Source organism: Apteryx mantelli, chromosome 2, assembly GCF_036417845.1.
Source record: "Apteryx mantelli isolate bAptMan1 chromosome 2, bAptMan1.hap1, whole genome shotgun sequence".
Lineage (NCBI taxonomy): Eukaryota > Metazoa > Chordata > Aves > Apterygiformes > Apterygidae > Apteryx > Apteryx mantelli.
Genome location: NC_089979.1, coordinates 4,379,661 through 4,391,577, shown reverse-complemented (window position 1 = coordinate 4,391,577; position 11,917 = coordinate 4,379,661). Strand labels below are relative to the sequence as shown.

Genomic DNA, 11,917 nt, shown 5'->3' with positions numbered 1-11,917 from the left:
CACCTCTTTTAGCAGCAGGAAGGGGATCGTGATGCACCCAGTGGGATGGCTGTGCCCAGCCAGCAATGCTGTACAGGATCAGCCCGGTGTCTCACCCTTCCCAACCAACGTGGACCCTCAGATCGCTGACTTCCTTCCCACAGAAGCTGTAGTAACTAGGCCTGAATGGGACAGAAGAAACTCAAGGGAGCCAAGGGCCATCCCACCAAGACAGGGCTTGGAGCAGTCAGAGACATGCAGCCTCACAGTGCCATGGGGATGCTACAAGCCCTCGTGTGATGGAACATCTCGATGCCTCGCGCACTGGCACGAGGGACCTTGTCCCTCGTTGGTGGCCGACCCTGCAGTGCAGTGCTGCTGGCTCCCAGAGGGGACTGCAAGGAGAAGTGGCACTAGAAACAGCTCAGCTCCTCAGATCAAATTTGGTGGCACAAAGCTGGCCCCAAAACCTCTGCAGATACCAATGGGATCTAACTAGCCTTCCTAGCAGTTCCCAAGAAATAAATCCTTGGAAGCAAGTCTTTCCAGATGGTCCAAATTTCTGAAGGCACACAAACATTACGGAGATACCCTCTACAGGAAACTGAAGGCATCTCAAGGTGGGCGGCCTAAACCCACAAGATGCTTGAGGACTAGCTCCTAGCCTTCTGCATTGCCCCAGCGCTTGCGATCCTCTGTAGCTGAGGGGTGAATGACAGGTGAGTCCAAAGGACACCCAGAGCATCCCTTGGCTCCCAAGCATGCCCTGGTCACACCTGGAAGCCTGCTTCGACCTGGCAATCTGTCTAGCGGGTCATCTCTCCCCTTCCCTTTCCCTTGCCGGAGGCCCGCACTGCCTGTCTGCTGGGTCACCTACACAGCTCCAGGGTGGGAGAAAGAAAGGCCAGAGGACATGTGGAAGACAAATAGTTTTTTTTTTCCTTTAATTAGCAAATTTCTTCTTACCCTCATCAGAAGACAAACCACTCCCAAAGCCCCCTAAGTGCCCACCGCTCCAGCTGCTGAAAGCATTCAAAGGCAGAAGGTTGAGAGACATTTAATGTCCCGGCTCAGGTGCTGCTCTGCATCCACCCCAGAGCACAACCCGGGGGGGCTTACGGGGTGCCAGGCGCTTACAGGGCCACACGCTGCATTACAGATGCCACAGGGGAGGGAAAAGGCAGGGGCAAATTCGGTGATGGGCTCTTGCTGGGAGCACCGAAAAACAAATCCCCGGGAGCCCCAGCCCCGCGGACAGCAAACACCGATGCTACGGTGCAGGACGTGGACATGCCCGGAGATGTGCTTTGCACCCTCACGGCACTGTCAGCCAGAAGCTGGGTTTGCTCCGACACGCTCCCTGCCCTACTCGGCTGTCCTGGGGACCGGATGGGGAACTACGATATGCACCGCTCGGTCCCAGCAAAGTCCCAGCCGGACGCAACCCCGGCGAGAAGCGACAACATTGTGCATTGAATTTGGAAGCTATAAATAAGAGCACCCCAAACTTCGGGGACACAGTTTTGACCCCACACCCCAGCATCTCCCGGCAAAGACGGGGGCCTCACAGTCCCATCCCTGTCCCCGAGCTTCCCGGTGGCCCTGGCTTCACTGCCGCAGGGTCCGGAGGGGCAACCGGGGGAGCGAGCATCCCCAGACGGCTCTCCAGTCCCCACGTGGGCCGTCCTCGGCTGCACGGAGGCAGCGCGGGGAGCCGGTGAAGTGGCGGGGAAAGGAATAGGAGAAAGGGAATGATGCTGGGAGGACTCGATCTCGGATTCGCTGCCTGTCACCCTGCGGAGACCTCTTTCCTTTCTCCCTGCCATCACCACCTTCCCCCCGTCCACCCCTCCCCAAGCCACTGCACCATCCCACGGCTCTGGCCTGCAGCCCAAATTTACGGGGAAGAGGTGGGGAGAGGGTTTTGCTGCCTTGGGATGCTCGGCCACCCGGCACTGGGCTGGGCCAGCCCTCCTGTCCCCAGTCCCTCCTCGGACGGCACAGCCCTGCCCGCAGTCCCGCGGGGCTCCTGGCCGGGGCTGGCCATGCATCGCCCCCAGTCAAGCCCCGCTACGCCCAGGGAGAGCAGCGGGGACCCATCTCTTCACGCCAGGGACGTGCTCTCAGTGCAAAGGCCTCACCTCCCAGCTCCCAGGGAGGGGAAGGGAGGGAGGAGGAGGAGGAGGAGGGAGGAAGGCGACGAAGAACCGACACGTGAATTCATTGCCTGCTAAAGCCAAGAGTCCAGGGCAGCGCTGCCTTCCCTCCTCGGGGTCGCGGCGGGTGGAGACAGCCTTTCTCGGGGGGTTCGGCTCCGGGTGCAAGGACATGTCGGTGGTGCTCCATCGAGCTCCCCCCCCTCCCCTGCCCTGCCCGAGCCCCCGGAGCGGGGCCCGCGAGCGGGGTGGTGGGTGAGGTGTGCAGGGACGGGGAGGGGGGGGTGGGATGCGTGCGAGTGCCCGTGTGTCTGTGTGCACGAATTTTGGCAAGAGGTCATTGAGGTTACATGATGCAGCATTTGTTCTTGTGGTTATGAGGGTCCTTAAATCGGAGTCTCTGCTTTGGTCGGTATTTTTCCAAGTACGTGAGCTGCTTGCTGTTGATGGCTCCTCGGCGCTTCCTGCAGACACAGAGAAGAAAGGTCCCAACAGTCAACGGTGCTGCTCTTGGACAGGAGAAGACCCCTCCAAACCCATCCCTGTTCCCTAGCTCAGTGCAGAAACCCATGGGAACCACCAGCGGGAGCAACACGAGGATTTGGAGACTGCGGATGCATGTGCACAGCCGAAAAGCTCGCTCGGCCAGGCTGCTTGAGCAGCTGTGGAGCTTCACCCTGGTCTAAGCTGAGCAAAGCACATGCTGCCCCCACCAAGGCTGCCCCGCTCTCCCCACCCACGGTCCTGCTGCCTGTCCCACCGCTCCATCGCACTAACCCAGCTGAAAACTCATCCAGGAAAAAAAAGGGAGGGGGAAAAAAAAAATTACAGGCTGGCTGCAAACAGCCTGATTCCCTGATGCAGTTCACCGCGAGGGCAGGCGAGCGCTCAAGGCAGCCCGGGGAGGAGACGGGGACACGTGAACGCAGCCGACCCCAGCAGCGGCGTCGAGTCAGATCAGTGCAAAACGCTCGCAGCGCGGCAAGGCTGCATCTTGGCCGCCTCCTTTTGCGCGGACGCATTGCCCCGAGCAGCAATCCCCGGCACCGACAACCCCGCGAGCCGGCTGGGAGAAAAAAAAACGTGCTGGCAGCAAGGCAGCTGCCCCAAGGATGCGGCAAAAACCTCACGGCTGCGATGCGTTGGGAGCCGATTAATAGCTAGCGAGGGCGGCGGTGAACGACGTCGCTCAGGCACGGCGCGGAGGGCACCGGCCGGTCCTATCCGGGCTTTCTGATTCCTGCTCCCTGCCGGATTCAAGCCGCTCTCCTGCCCCGGGGAGGTTTCGCAGCAGTGCCCGAGGCAGCGGCACACGGGCGGTGGAGTTGTGTCTCTCCCGGCACCTAAACGCCGCTCCTCGGGGGGGACTACTTACTGTCGAATGAACTGGATGGCGTCTTCGTACTTCATGCCGCTCTCGATCAAGGCCAGCGCTACGAGGACAGGAGCGCTGAAAGGCAACGAGAGCGGCAGTCACGCACCCAGCTGCATTTGCTCCCTGCGCCGCAGCCCGGATCCAGGGCGCTGCTATCCCGTCTGTACGGGAGGATGCAGCAGGGACTGCCCCCACGCAGCGTTATAACGGAGCATTTATGGCAAACGTTGGCTTTTCGTTTGCAATTTCTTGTAATTTGGTTGCAAGAGCTGCCCCAGGGAGCAGCTTGTTCCAGCACCGAAGGTGATAAAACCCACAGGACGGAGCTGGCGCCCGTTTGCTGCTCTTCTGCTCGCAAGCACATGGATTTGGGAAGCTTTTAGCAACTATCTGTAGTGAAGTTGGATGCAAACACACATGCAAAATACAACCCTGCTCTTCCCTGCAAACCTCCCCGGTCTGCAGCAGCGAGGGGCGAAGCAGCTAAAGGCAGCAGCTTCCAGCTTTAGTGGGCGACACCTTACAAGACTTCCCACGACGAGCTAACAGCAGAAACCAAACCGCTGCCGGGCACTGGCAGGACAGCACCATGCGCCCCGGGCCCTGCCTGCGTCCTTGCCCGCACACACACCAGAGACCCTGAGATCACCCAGCTGGGTGGATGGATCTACCTGGGGATGGATCTACCTGTCACAGCCGAGAAGACATGGGAAGGTCCCTTGCATCCCCACGACCGTGCCGCTAACCCCTGAAACTCCCCCAAGAACTCTGAGAGTGATGTCCTGGGCAAAAGGGCCTGTCCAGTGTCCGTCTCGCAGTCCCACCACCTGGGTCCATCACCACCACCACAGCTTCTACAGCTTCTTCTCACTAATGTCTTTGCCTCCTGCTGCGTTGCACGCAACGCTCCTGCTAAAGGAGGGGATGGAGAGCGGCTGGCTCCGGCGCCAGCAGCACGCAGCCCCTTGGCGCCCCGGCTCTCGCTTACCGGCCCAGGCCAGCCACGCAGTGAACCGCCACGCAGCAGCCGGGGTCTTCGCAGAACTTGGTCTTCAGCAAGTTGAGCCAGTCCTCCACGATCTTGCTCGGAGGAGGCGCTCCATCGTCGAATGGCCAGTCCTACGGACGAGAGAGAAGTGAGAGAGGAGCGCGCAGCCGGTCAGACCCCTGCGGGTAGGCGCTTCGCCCGCAGCGGGGTCTCGCTTACCGAGCACCCCTTTCACTGCTGAGATGAGCCTAACCGTGCTCAGCTCCCTTGCTCGCGTGGGTAAGCGAGCAGCAAAAAGCCCCGCTGAACGCAGGGAGGGCTGCATCCCCGTCCCACGCCATTCGAAGGGGCTTGGTGAAAACCCACGGGGAGGCAAGCCGTGGCCGTTGGGTACACACGGGGTGCCCTTTCTCAAGGCGATGCAACAGCTTCGAGTAAGCGATTTGCCCCGGTGCAGATTGGCTTTAAAAGGAAAACAGGAAAAAAAAAAAGCCCATCTTCAAAGAGCTCGATGGGGGCCGAGCCAAACGGCGTGCTTTCCAGCAATTACACCGCTCTGACGGCTAAGCCCTCGGGCAAAGCATCCAAAGGAAGATTTGCCCGCAAAGTTTCTGATTCAGTACAGACTTTCCTGCACAACAAGCTTTGGTACAAACGCGCTGTGAGGTCTCCGGGAGGAAAACCGCGATTCAGCCCGACCTCGACGGGGCTGCCCCGACGCCTCCCCGCAAAGCCTGCAGGAGCTGCCGGCCACCCTCTCTCTCTGCCACAACCTCCCCGGCCATCAGAAAGGGTCCTCGAGCCGCACGGACTAAACACTGGGGCTTTCGCCGCTGCGCCGAGCGCGACTGGCTATGCGGCACCTTGCACTGCGGTCGCCTGCTGCAACCCTGCTCCGAGACGGAGAGTTAGTCTCTGGGTGACCGGAGCCCCGACGGATGCGGCTTACGGAGGCCGGCGGCCCAGCGGGGAGGCTTGATGGAGATGCAGCACGGCGAAAACCAGCCCCGGGGCGCGCGGCGGGCAGCAAGCACGTGGCCGTAATCCTCGTGTTTAAGGACTGAGTCACTAAGCTGCTGCGCCGGAGTCATCGCTGGTACAAGGTGCTGCAAAAAGCCGCTAAGCTTTATTTTATTGCCCTTTTCTAACAGGTAACGCAATTTCAGTTGCCTAGGGCTTTGATAGGAAAACAGCACTAGGGAACGCTAATGCCTGAGTCACCCCACCTATGGAGCCTGTGCTTGTACTGCGAGACCATCTCCTTCCCCTGCACGGGGAAAGCACGAATTTGGCCGAGGACACAGGTCACCAGGGGCCTGGTTTACCAGGCTCACGCCGGGGATGATGCACAGTCATCCCCTAACATACAGCTTTCTCCAGCTATCGTAAAGTGCCGATTCTCCGGCAGGATTTCTGCCCGGATCTCCAACTTTAAAGAAGAGCTGCTGAAGCAGCAGACCCTGCCCACCCCAGGAGCGATGGGAATGTGACGGGATGGAACCCGTGCAAACGTCAAGGGAGCTGCTGCCCTGCAGAGCCTTGCAAGGTGTCGGCATCTTCGCTTGCTCTGGAGATGTCCCCAGTGTGCTCCTCCAAAGCGGAGAAGCAGCTCTGAGACGCCTTCAGAGAGATATTCTGCAGACGGAGAAGACGTGGCCAGAAAAAGGAGCAGATACACACGGCGTGGCACAGGACTGGACCCGGCTGGGATGCCTCTTCCAGGCAAGACTCAGTAATCACTACTTACAATCCTACCCGGCATCAAAGCAGGCTGCAATTAAGCACTTACAGCTCACACCCATTCGCACTTACTGCAATTATACTGTCTTTGCCAATTATTGGAGGCTGCAAAGGCCACACGCACGGCTCGGTTTTTGCAGATCTGCAATAGGAGACTTCCAGCTCTGCGCGTGGCCCATGCAATCCCCAGCTGAGCCAGCGGCGTTAGTTTTATACTTTGCTCCAAAATTCCTACGGCACGCAGAGGTGCTGAAAGGAGAAGACGCATCCAAAGCCACACGGTCCAAACGCCAGGAGAGCGTGCCAGGGCTGGACCGCCGCACGGTTAGGTACCGCGGCTGCGGATGTCTGCGCACTGCAACTCCGCTGCCGTTACAGTGTCAGGAGGAGGCTGGAGGACCAGAGCCAGGATACATAGTCTATCTATAGATATATCGGATATGTACATATGTAGACATAGAGATGTATAGAGAGATGCATCTGCACCTATATAGATAGAGCTGTCTACAGATATATAGGATATAGATATCTCAATATAGGCTAGATCTATAAAGATATCTCTATATAGGATATCCTACATAGATATCTACATCCTATATATAGATCCTGTATGTAGGACTTAGTCTCCGACCTTTTACAGACCAAACTCTGCCCTTCACCCTGTTCCTGGTGGCGGCGATGAACAGAAGAGTCCCGACGGATACGGCAGTCTGAGCGTGCCGAGTTAGCGGGCGTCTGCTCGAAAAGCGAGGGCTGTGGATGCATCTAGACACACACGCGCACAGGCACGTGCTTCTAGATGTGCGTCCTTGCTGTCCTCAGAAGAGCCAGCTCCGGGGAACACGGAGCATTTTCACCGGCTGCCTCTGGGGCTCTGCGAGCCGTGACTTCTCCCCACTGAAAAACTATTTCTAAGCGCTGCCTGAAGGTCATCGCGCAGGATCGTCTGGGCTGGCTGGAAAATGCAGTTCGACCAGAACAAGCTTTACGGCTTCAGCCTCCCCAAACCAGCAAGTTCCCTGAGAGATCTCTGCACCACCAGGATCTCGAAAGACTTCCTAAATAAGAGACAAAGCTCACTTGGCAGCTGGGGAGAGGAACAGCGAGGTTGGAGCCCACCAGAAGAAACATCTCAGTTCAGCAAAGGACCCCGGGACCTGCACTTCCGCAGCGCTCAGGCTCCGGGGCTCTCTCTGCTCTTCCAGGCAGACGCAACCTGATGAAAGCTCCCCGCTTTTATCCGATGATTACTCATCGTCTCCCACACGGGGCTGGGAAGCGGGCCTCACATCACCTGGCACAGCCTGCACGAGGGCTGAGCAAATTCCCGAGCGTGGCAATCACGCCTGACATCATCTCCCATCACTTATCATTAAAGATACAGCCCAGGCATTTAAAAGCATCCTTGTCTTTTTTTTTTTTTTCCGCTCGTTCCTCGCTCCCTTTGATTTCCCAAAGCTGCACACCGCCAACTGCTGAAAGTGCAAAAAAAAGAAAAAAAAAAAGTAGCACAGTTTTTATACCCCCTGGATAAGATAACGCATAGGAATGACTCGCCTCCTCCACGTGGGATCAGGCGCTCTAACACCCTGGATGCTTTAAAGCCGGAGCGATAGGCAGAGCTGGCAGCGCCTGCCAACTCGGCTGCATGAGTCACAGTTTCGAGTGCGTGGGCAGCTCCTTCTTTATTTTAAAGTCCCAGCTGAATTGCAGCCCCACACCGGGAATTCGCAGCGGGGAGCAACCCACCTCTCGCCGAGCGCTCCTGGGCAGGACCGGCCTCGGGGAGCGTTCGCGGCAAAATCCGCCGGCGTTTGGATATAAAAGCAATCTCGTGCCCGCGCAGAGCTCCCGGGCTCGGAGGGCACAATTTGCTCTCTGTCTAGTAGCAGCAGACCGAAATCTCACTGTGCTGATCTTGGATTTCAGGCCCTAGAGCTGTAATCGAAGCAACCGCTCTCAAAATAGCTCTTCCCTGGCCGGAGCAGAGCAGGCTGCTGAGCTCGACAGCGGGAAGCACACAGTTATCGAAGGGCAGAGCGGCTTGCCGGCTATTTTTACATATATTTGACACTCTGGAGGTGACCCTGACCTGCCAGCCTGGACACCTTCCTCCCTGCGCTTCTCTGAGCTGGAAAAAACTCCCTTTTGGGGTACAGAGGATGCTCACCCGAAGCAAAACGCGTCTGCTTACGAAGGGCGCCGAGCAGCGGGCAACGCTTGACCGGCGCCTGGCGTCATCACCAGCGAGCAAAGCGCTTTTCACCTTCAAACGCGTCTCGGAGGGCGAATTGCTGCAGCCCCGGGGGAGGGCAAAGCCCCCCCCGCGCCCCCCAACGCCAAAACCGTTTGCCCCGGGCCGTAGGAAAAGCCGAGCGAGTTTGCCCCGCGCCCCGCCGCCCACCTACCATGACGGTGATGCCGTCCTTCTCCAGGGGCGTCTTGTCGTAGGTCACCTCGCACACCCGCACGACCGTGGTGGCCCCGTACTTCTTCAGGTCCTGGGGAGGGAGGAGAGGAGGGGGGGGTTGCTTTTAATCCGCCAAGGTATTCCAAAAAAAACCCAGACCGTTTCCAGGGAAAAGAGCGCCTCAAGGGTTCGCTTTGCTCGGGCGCTACTTCTGCCCTCCGTCGCAGCAGGGGCCACCGAAGCCCGATGCCGAGACCGGGCTACCACTAAAGCGCTTAAGCGCAATATATTTCTCAAATGACCGCCAGCTTGCAAGGATTTATCAGCCCCGGTAAAATTAAGCCTCGCCATCCCTGCGAGTCGAGGGGAGTCGTTGCGGGAAGAGGGAAAAAAAGCCGGTTTGCCGGTTCCCACGTAGGGGCCGCGTCTCCTGGGCCGCTGCAATAGGTCACCCAGGAACGGGAGAGAAAAACCCCTGGGGAACTGGCGGCAATCCGGCAGCGGTGATGGGGCAGGAGCTTTTCAACGCTTTTTGACCAGATATAAACCCGGCCACGTCCCTTTTAGCAACGTGTGCGGGATCTGAGCGCTGCTTCTCTCCGGACACGCAGCTGCTGAGGTCAGAGCCTCGGAGAGCAAATTTTGAAGCTTAGCAGAACCCGAGTTATTACAGTAACTATCAGAAGGGGCTGTATAACCTTTTCCAAAGCTGGAAGAGCCTCGTTTTGCAACTTCTTCTTTTCCAGCGTGCATTTCCCGACCGGCCCCCATCTCCCCGAGCTGAAAGGGCAGCGGGTGCACGCTGATGCCGGCGAGGCGACGACGGACGGACGTGCGGCCGTTGCAGCCGGACGCCCGCAACGCCCTGCGCCGCTCCGTGGGAATGCTGAGGCTCCGCTCTAAAGCGACACCCAAAATAAAGGAGCTAGGGCTCCTCTCCCCGACACGGGCACCAAAAAAAAGGAGCGATGCTCATGCACGGAGCTGTTTAAACCGCTGCCGAAACGCAGGACAACTGCTTTGGACTTCCGTGGCCGCCGCTTGACGTAGCCGAGCCGAACGCAGTCGGCATCGTGCAAATTCCTCGGGGCTCCTTCTTCACCGACTTAGGTGTCTTGCTGCCGCATCCCACAGGTAATTGCTTGAACGCTGCAGGCAGGCAGGGACTTGGTCCTTTTCCAGCGCGGCTTATCACCTGGAGCGCGCATCGGCCCTGGATTAGGTGCCGGCGTATCGGCCGCGCGGCGCGTTGCACGAGATCATCTCCGCGGCTTCTCGCGGAGGGCCGGCATGATCCCTTCCCCTCGCGCGCTTGCCGGACCGCGGCAAATCTCTCTGCGCTCCGGGGCTTCACGGAAAGTTAGGACTAGCTAGGCTGGAGGAGAGGTTCATTTTCTCCCTGCCGGAGCTGGCGTGTTCCCGGTCGCCTCCTGCCCGGTGTGCGCGGGCACGGAGCAGATGAGTCCCGTCTCCATTGCAATGCCGAACGCACGCAGGCGGCTGCAGCCGGCACAGCGTTTTCCGGGCCGGGTTGCGAGGAAGGGGATGGCCGTCTCCGGAGAGCGGGTGCAGGAGGGTCTGCAGGGCTTCGGAGATGCAAAGTCCTTACCGAGAGGCAGGGAGAGCGGCTGCAGGAGACGCGACGCCGACGGGGAAGCCCCGCTCCTCCTCCGCGTTCCCAAAACGCCCTGCCCCGAAACGGCCCAGGGCCACCACGGTCCGGCAGGAGGATGCAACCTGCTTGAGGAGAGGCTCCGCTGCCTCCGTGGAGCCGGATCTAGCCCCGCTCCCGGCCACCAAGGGTGCCAGGGCAGACCCCCGATCGAGCTTTGCGATGGCAAAAGCGTGGCTTTTAGCCCCAAAACCGGGATCCCTTCCGACCTCCCCTCCTTACCTCCAAGAAGGTGCTGAGCGTGGCGTTGGTGGGGTTGTGGGTGATCAGGAACCGCATGTTCTTGTAGCAGACCTCCACCGGCGCGGGACGGTTCATCCGGGCCATGGCGGGATCCGAGGAGGACGGTGATACAGAGTAGTGGTGGGGGGGGGGCAAAACAAGACAAAAAAAAACAACAAAAAAAACAACAAAAAAAAGAAAAAGCGTGCGCGGAGGGGGGAAAAAAAAAAAAGCTCGGCGCTTAAAAAAAAATTCAAAAAAAAATTCGGGAACTCAATATACAAACGTTGTGCAAATATTCCCAGCTCTCGGGAGCGCGTGGGATTCCTCGCCGCACCGCGCCCCCCCTCCCCGGCAGACCCTGTGGTAAAAGCCAAACAATAATAATAATAATAATAATAATGACAATAATAATAATAATAATAATAATAAAAATTAAAAAAAAAATCCCTTTGCTGTAGTGTCGGCTCCCTCGGCGCGCGCAGGCGGGCGCCGCCGTCCTCGCCAGGCGCCGGTGCCGCCCGCTCCCTACGAAGGCCTCCGCATGGGGATGCTGCCGGCGCGACGGTCCCCCCCCTCCGTCACGTTACCCCATCGGGATATGTGGAGTACTTGGGAGCGGCGACGGGAGCCCGGAGCCTACGGGGCCGCGGCGGCCGGCACAAGTCCCCGGGTCGGGCGAGCCATGCGCGGGAGCCTTGAATGGTTAAATCCGAGGGCCGGGCGCCGCTTCACGGGGCGCGATGCCGGGCGTCGCGGTGCTCCGAGGCGCTTCCCGGCGCCTCCATCGATCCCGGGGCCCGTCGGAGAGCGGCTGCGAGGGGAGGAAAAGAGAGAGAGAGCCGTGAGCTCGCCCCCGGCGCCGGGCTCGAAATAACCCCGGGGGACGTCGCGGCGGGGAAGGGGGGGGGGAGCGACAAGAGGGGATGAAACCGCTCCGGTGCCGCCGCCGCCGGCTCGTGCCGGGATGCTCCGAAGCCGGGATGAGCTTCAGGATAAGAGTCGGCCGAGGCGGACGCGCCGGCGAGAGCCCCGAATCCCGCGTCGCTCCCGGCCGGGCACGCGCTCCCCCTAATCCCCGCGCGGCCGCCCGCGTTTTGGCGCGACTCGGCCGCGTTTCCGCAGCGGCGCCGAGAAGAGAGGAAAGCCGAGCTCCCGCTGCTGGGAGAGTGCATCCCGGGAGCCCGGGTGGCAGCGTGCCACCGGATTTCGGGGCTGAGCCGTGGGCGCATCCGGCTCCCCCCCTTGCGCACCGGCCCCGCGGCTCCGTTATATTTCCGTCCCCGTCCCTCTCGGAGACGCGCGGCCCTTATCCTGCATCCTTCCCGTCCCGTCCAGGGGAGGAAGCGCGGGTTTGCAGCACGGATCTGCCCTC

General features: G+C 59.7%; 1 protein-coding gene across 1 annotated transcript; it reads right to left on the bottom strand.

Annotated features, from left to right (window-relative positions):
* Positions 1-2,422: 2,422 nt before the first annotated feature.
* On the bottom strand, positions 2,423-10,944 carry PTP4A3 (protein tyrosine phosphatase 4A3). Its single transcript, XM_013953280.2, has 5 exons — positions 10,543-10,944; positions 8,647-8,739; positions 4,499-4,629; positions 3,511-3,585; positions 2,423-2,599 (listed from the first exon to the last, which is right to left on the bottom strand). Exons 1-5 carry the CDS (start codon positions 10,645-10,647, stop codon positions 2,482-2,484), a joined length of 522 nt encoding a protein of 173 aa, XP_013808734.1. The 5' UTR covers positions 10,648-10,944; the 3' UTR covers positions 2,423-2,481.
* Between the last annotated feature and the right edge of the window lie 973 nt (positions 10,945-11,917).

Bases quoted from the DNA above. Each gene is read 5' to 3' on its own strand.
- PTP4A3 (XM_013953280.2), bottom strand. From the start codon at position 10,647: ATGGCCCGGATGAACCGTCCCGCGCCGGTGGAGGTCTGCTACAAGAAC. The intron at 3,586-4,498 runs GTAAGCGAGAGC...GTTGCCTTTCAG, and splicing joins TGCGTGGCTGGCCTGGGCCG to CGCTCCTGTCCTCGTAGCGC. The intron at 2,600-3,510 runs GTAAGTAGTCCC...CTGTGTCTGCAG, and splicing joins GCCATCCAGTTCATTCGACA to GAAGCGCCGAGGAGCCATCA.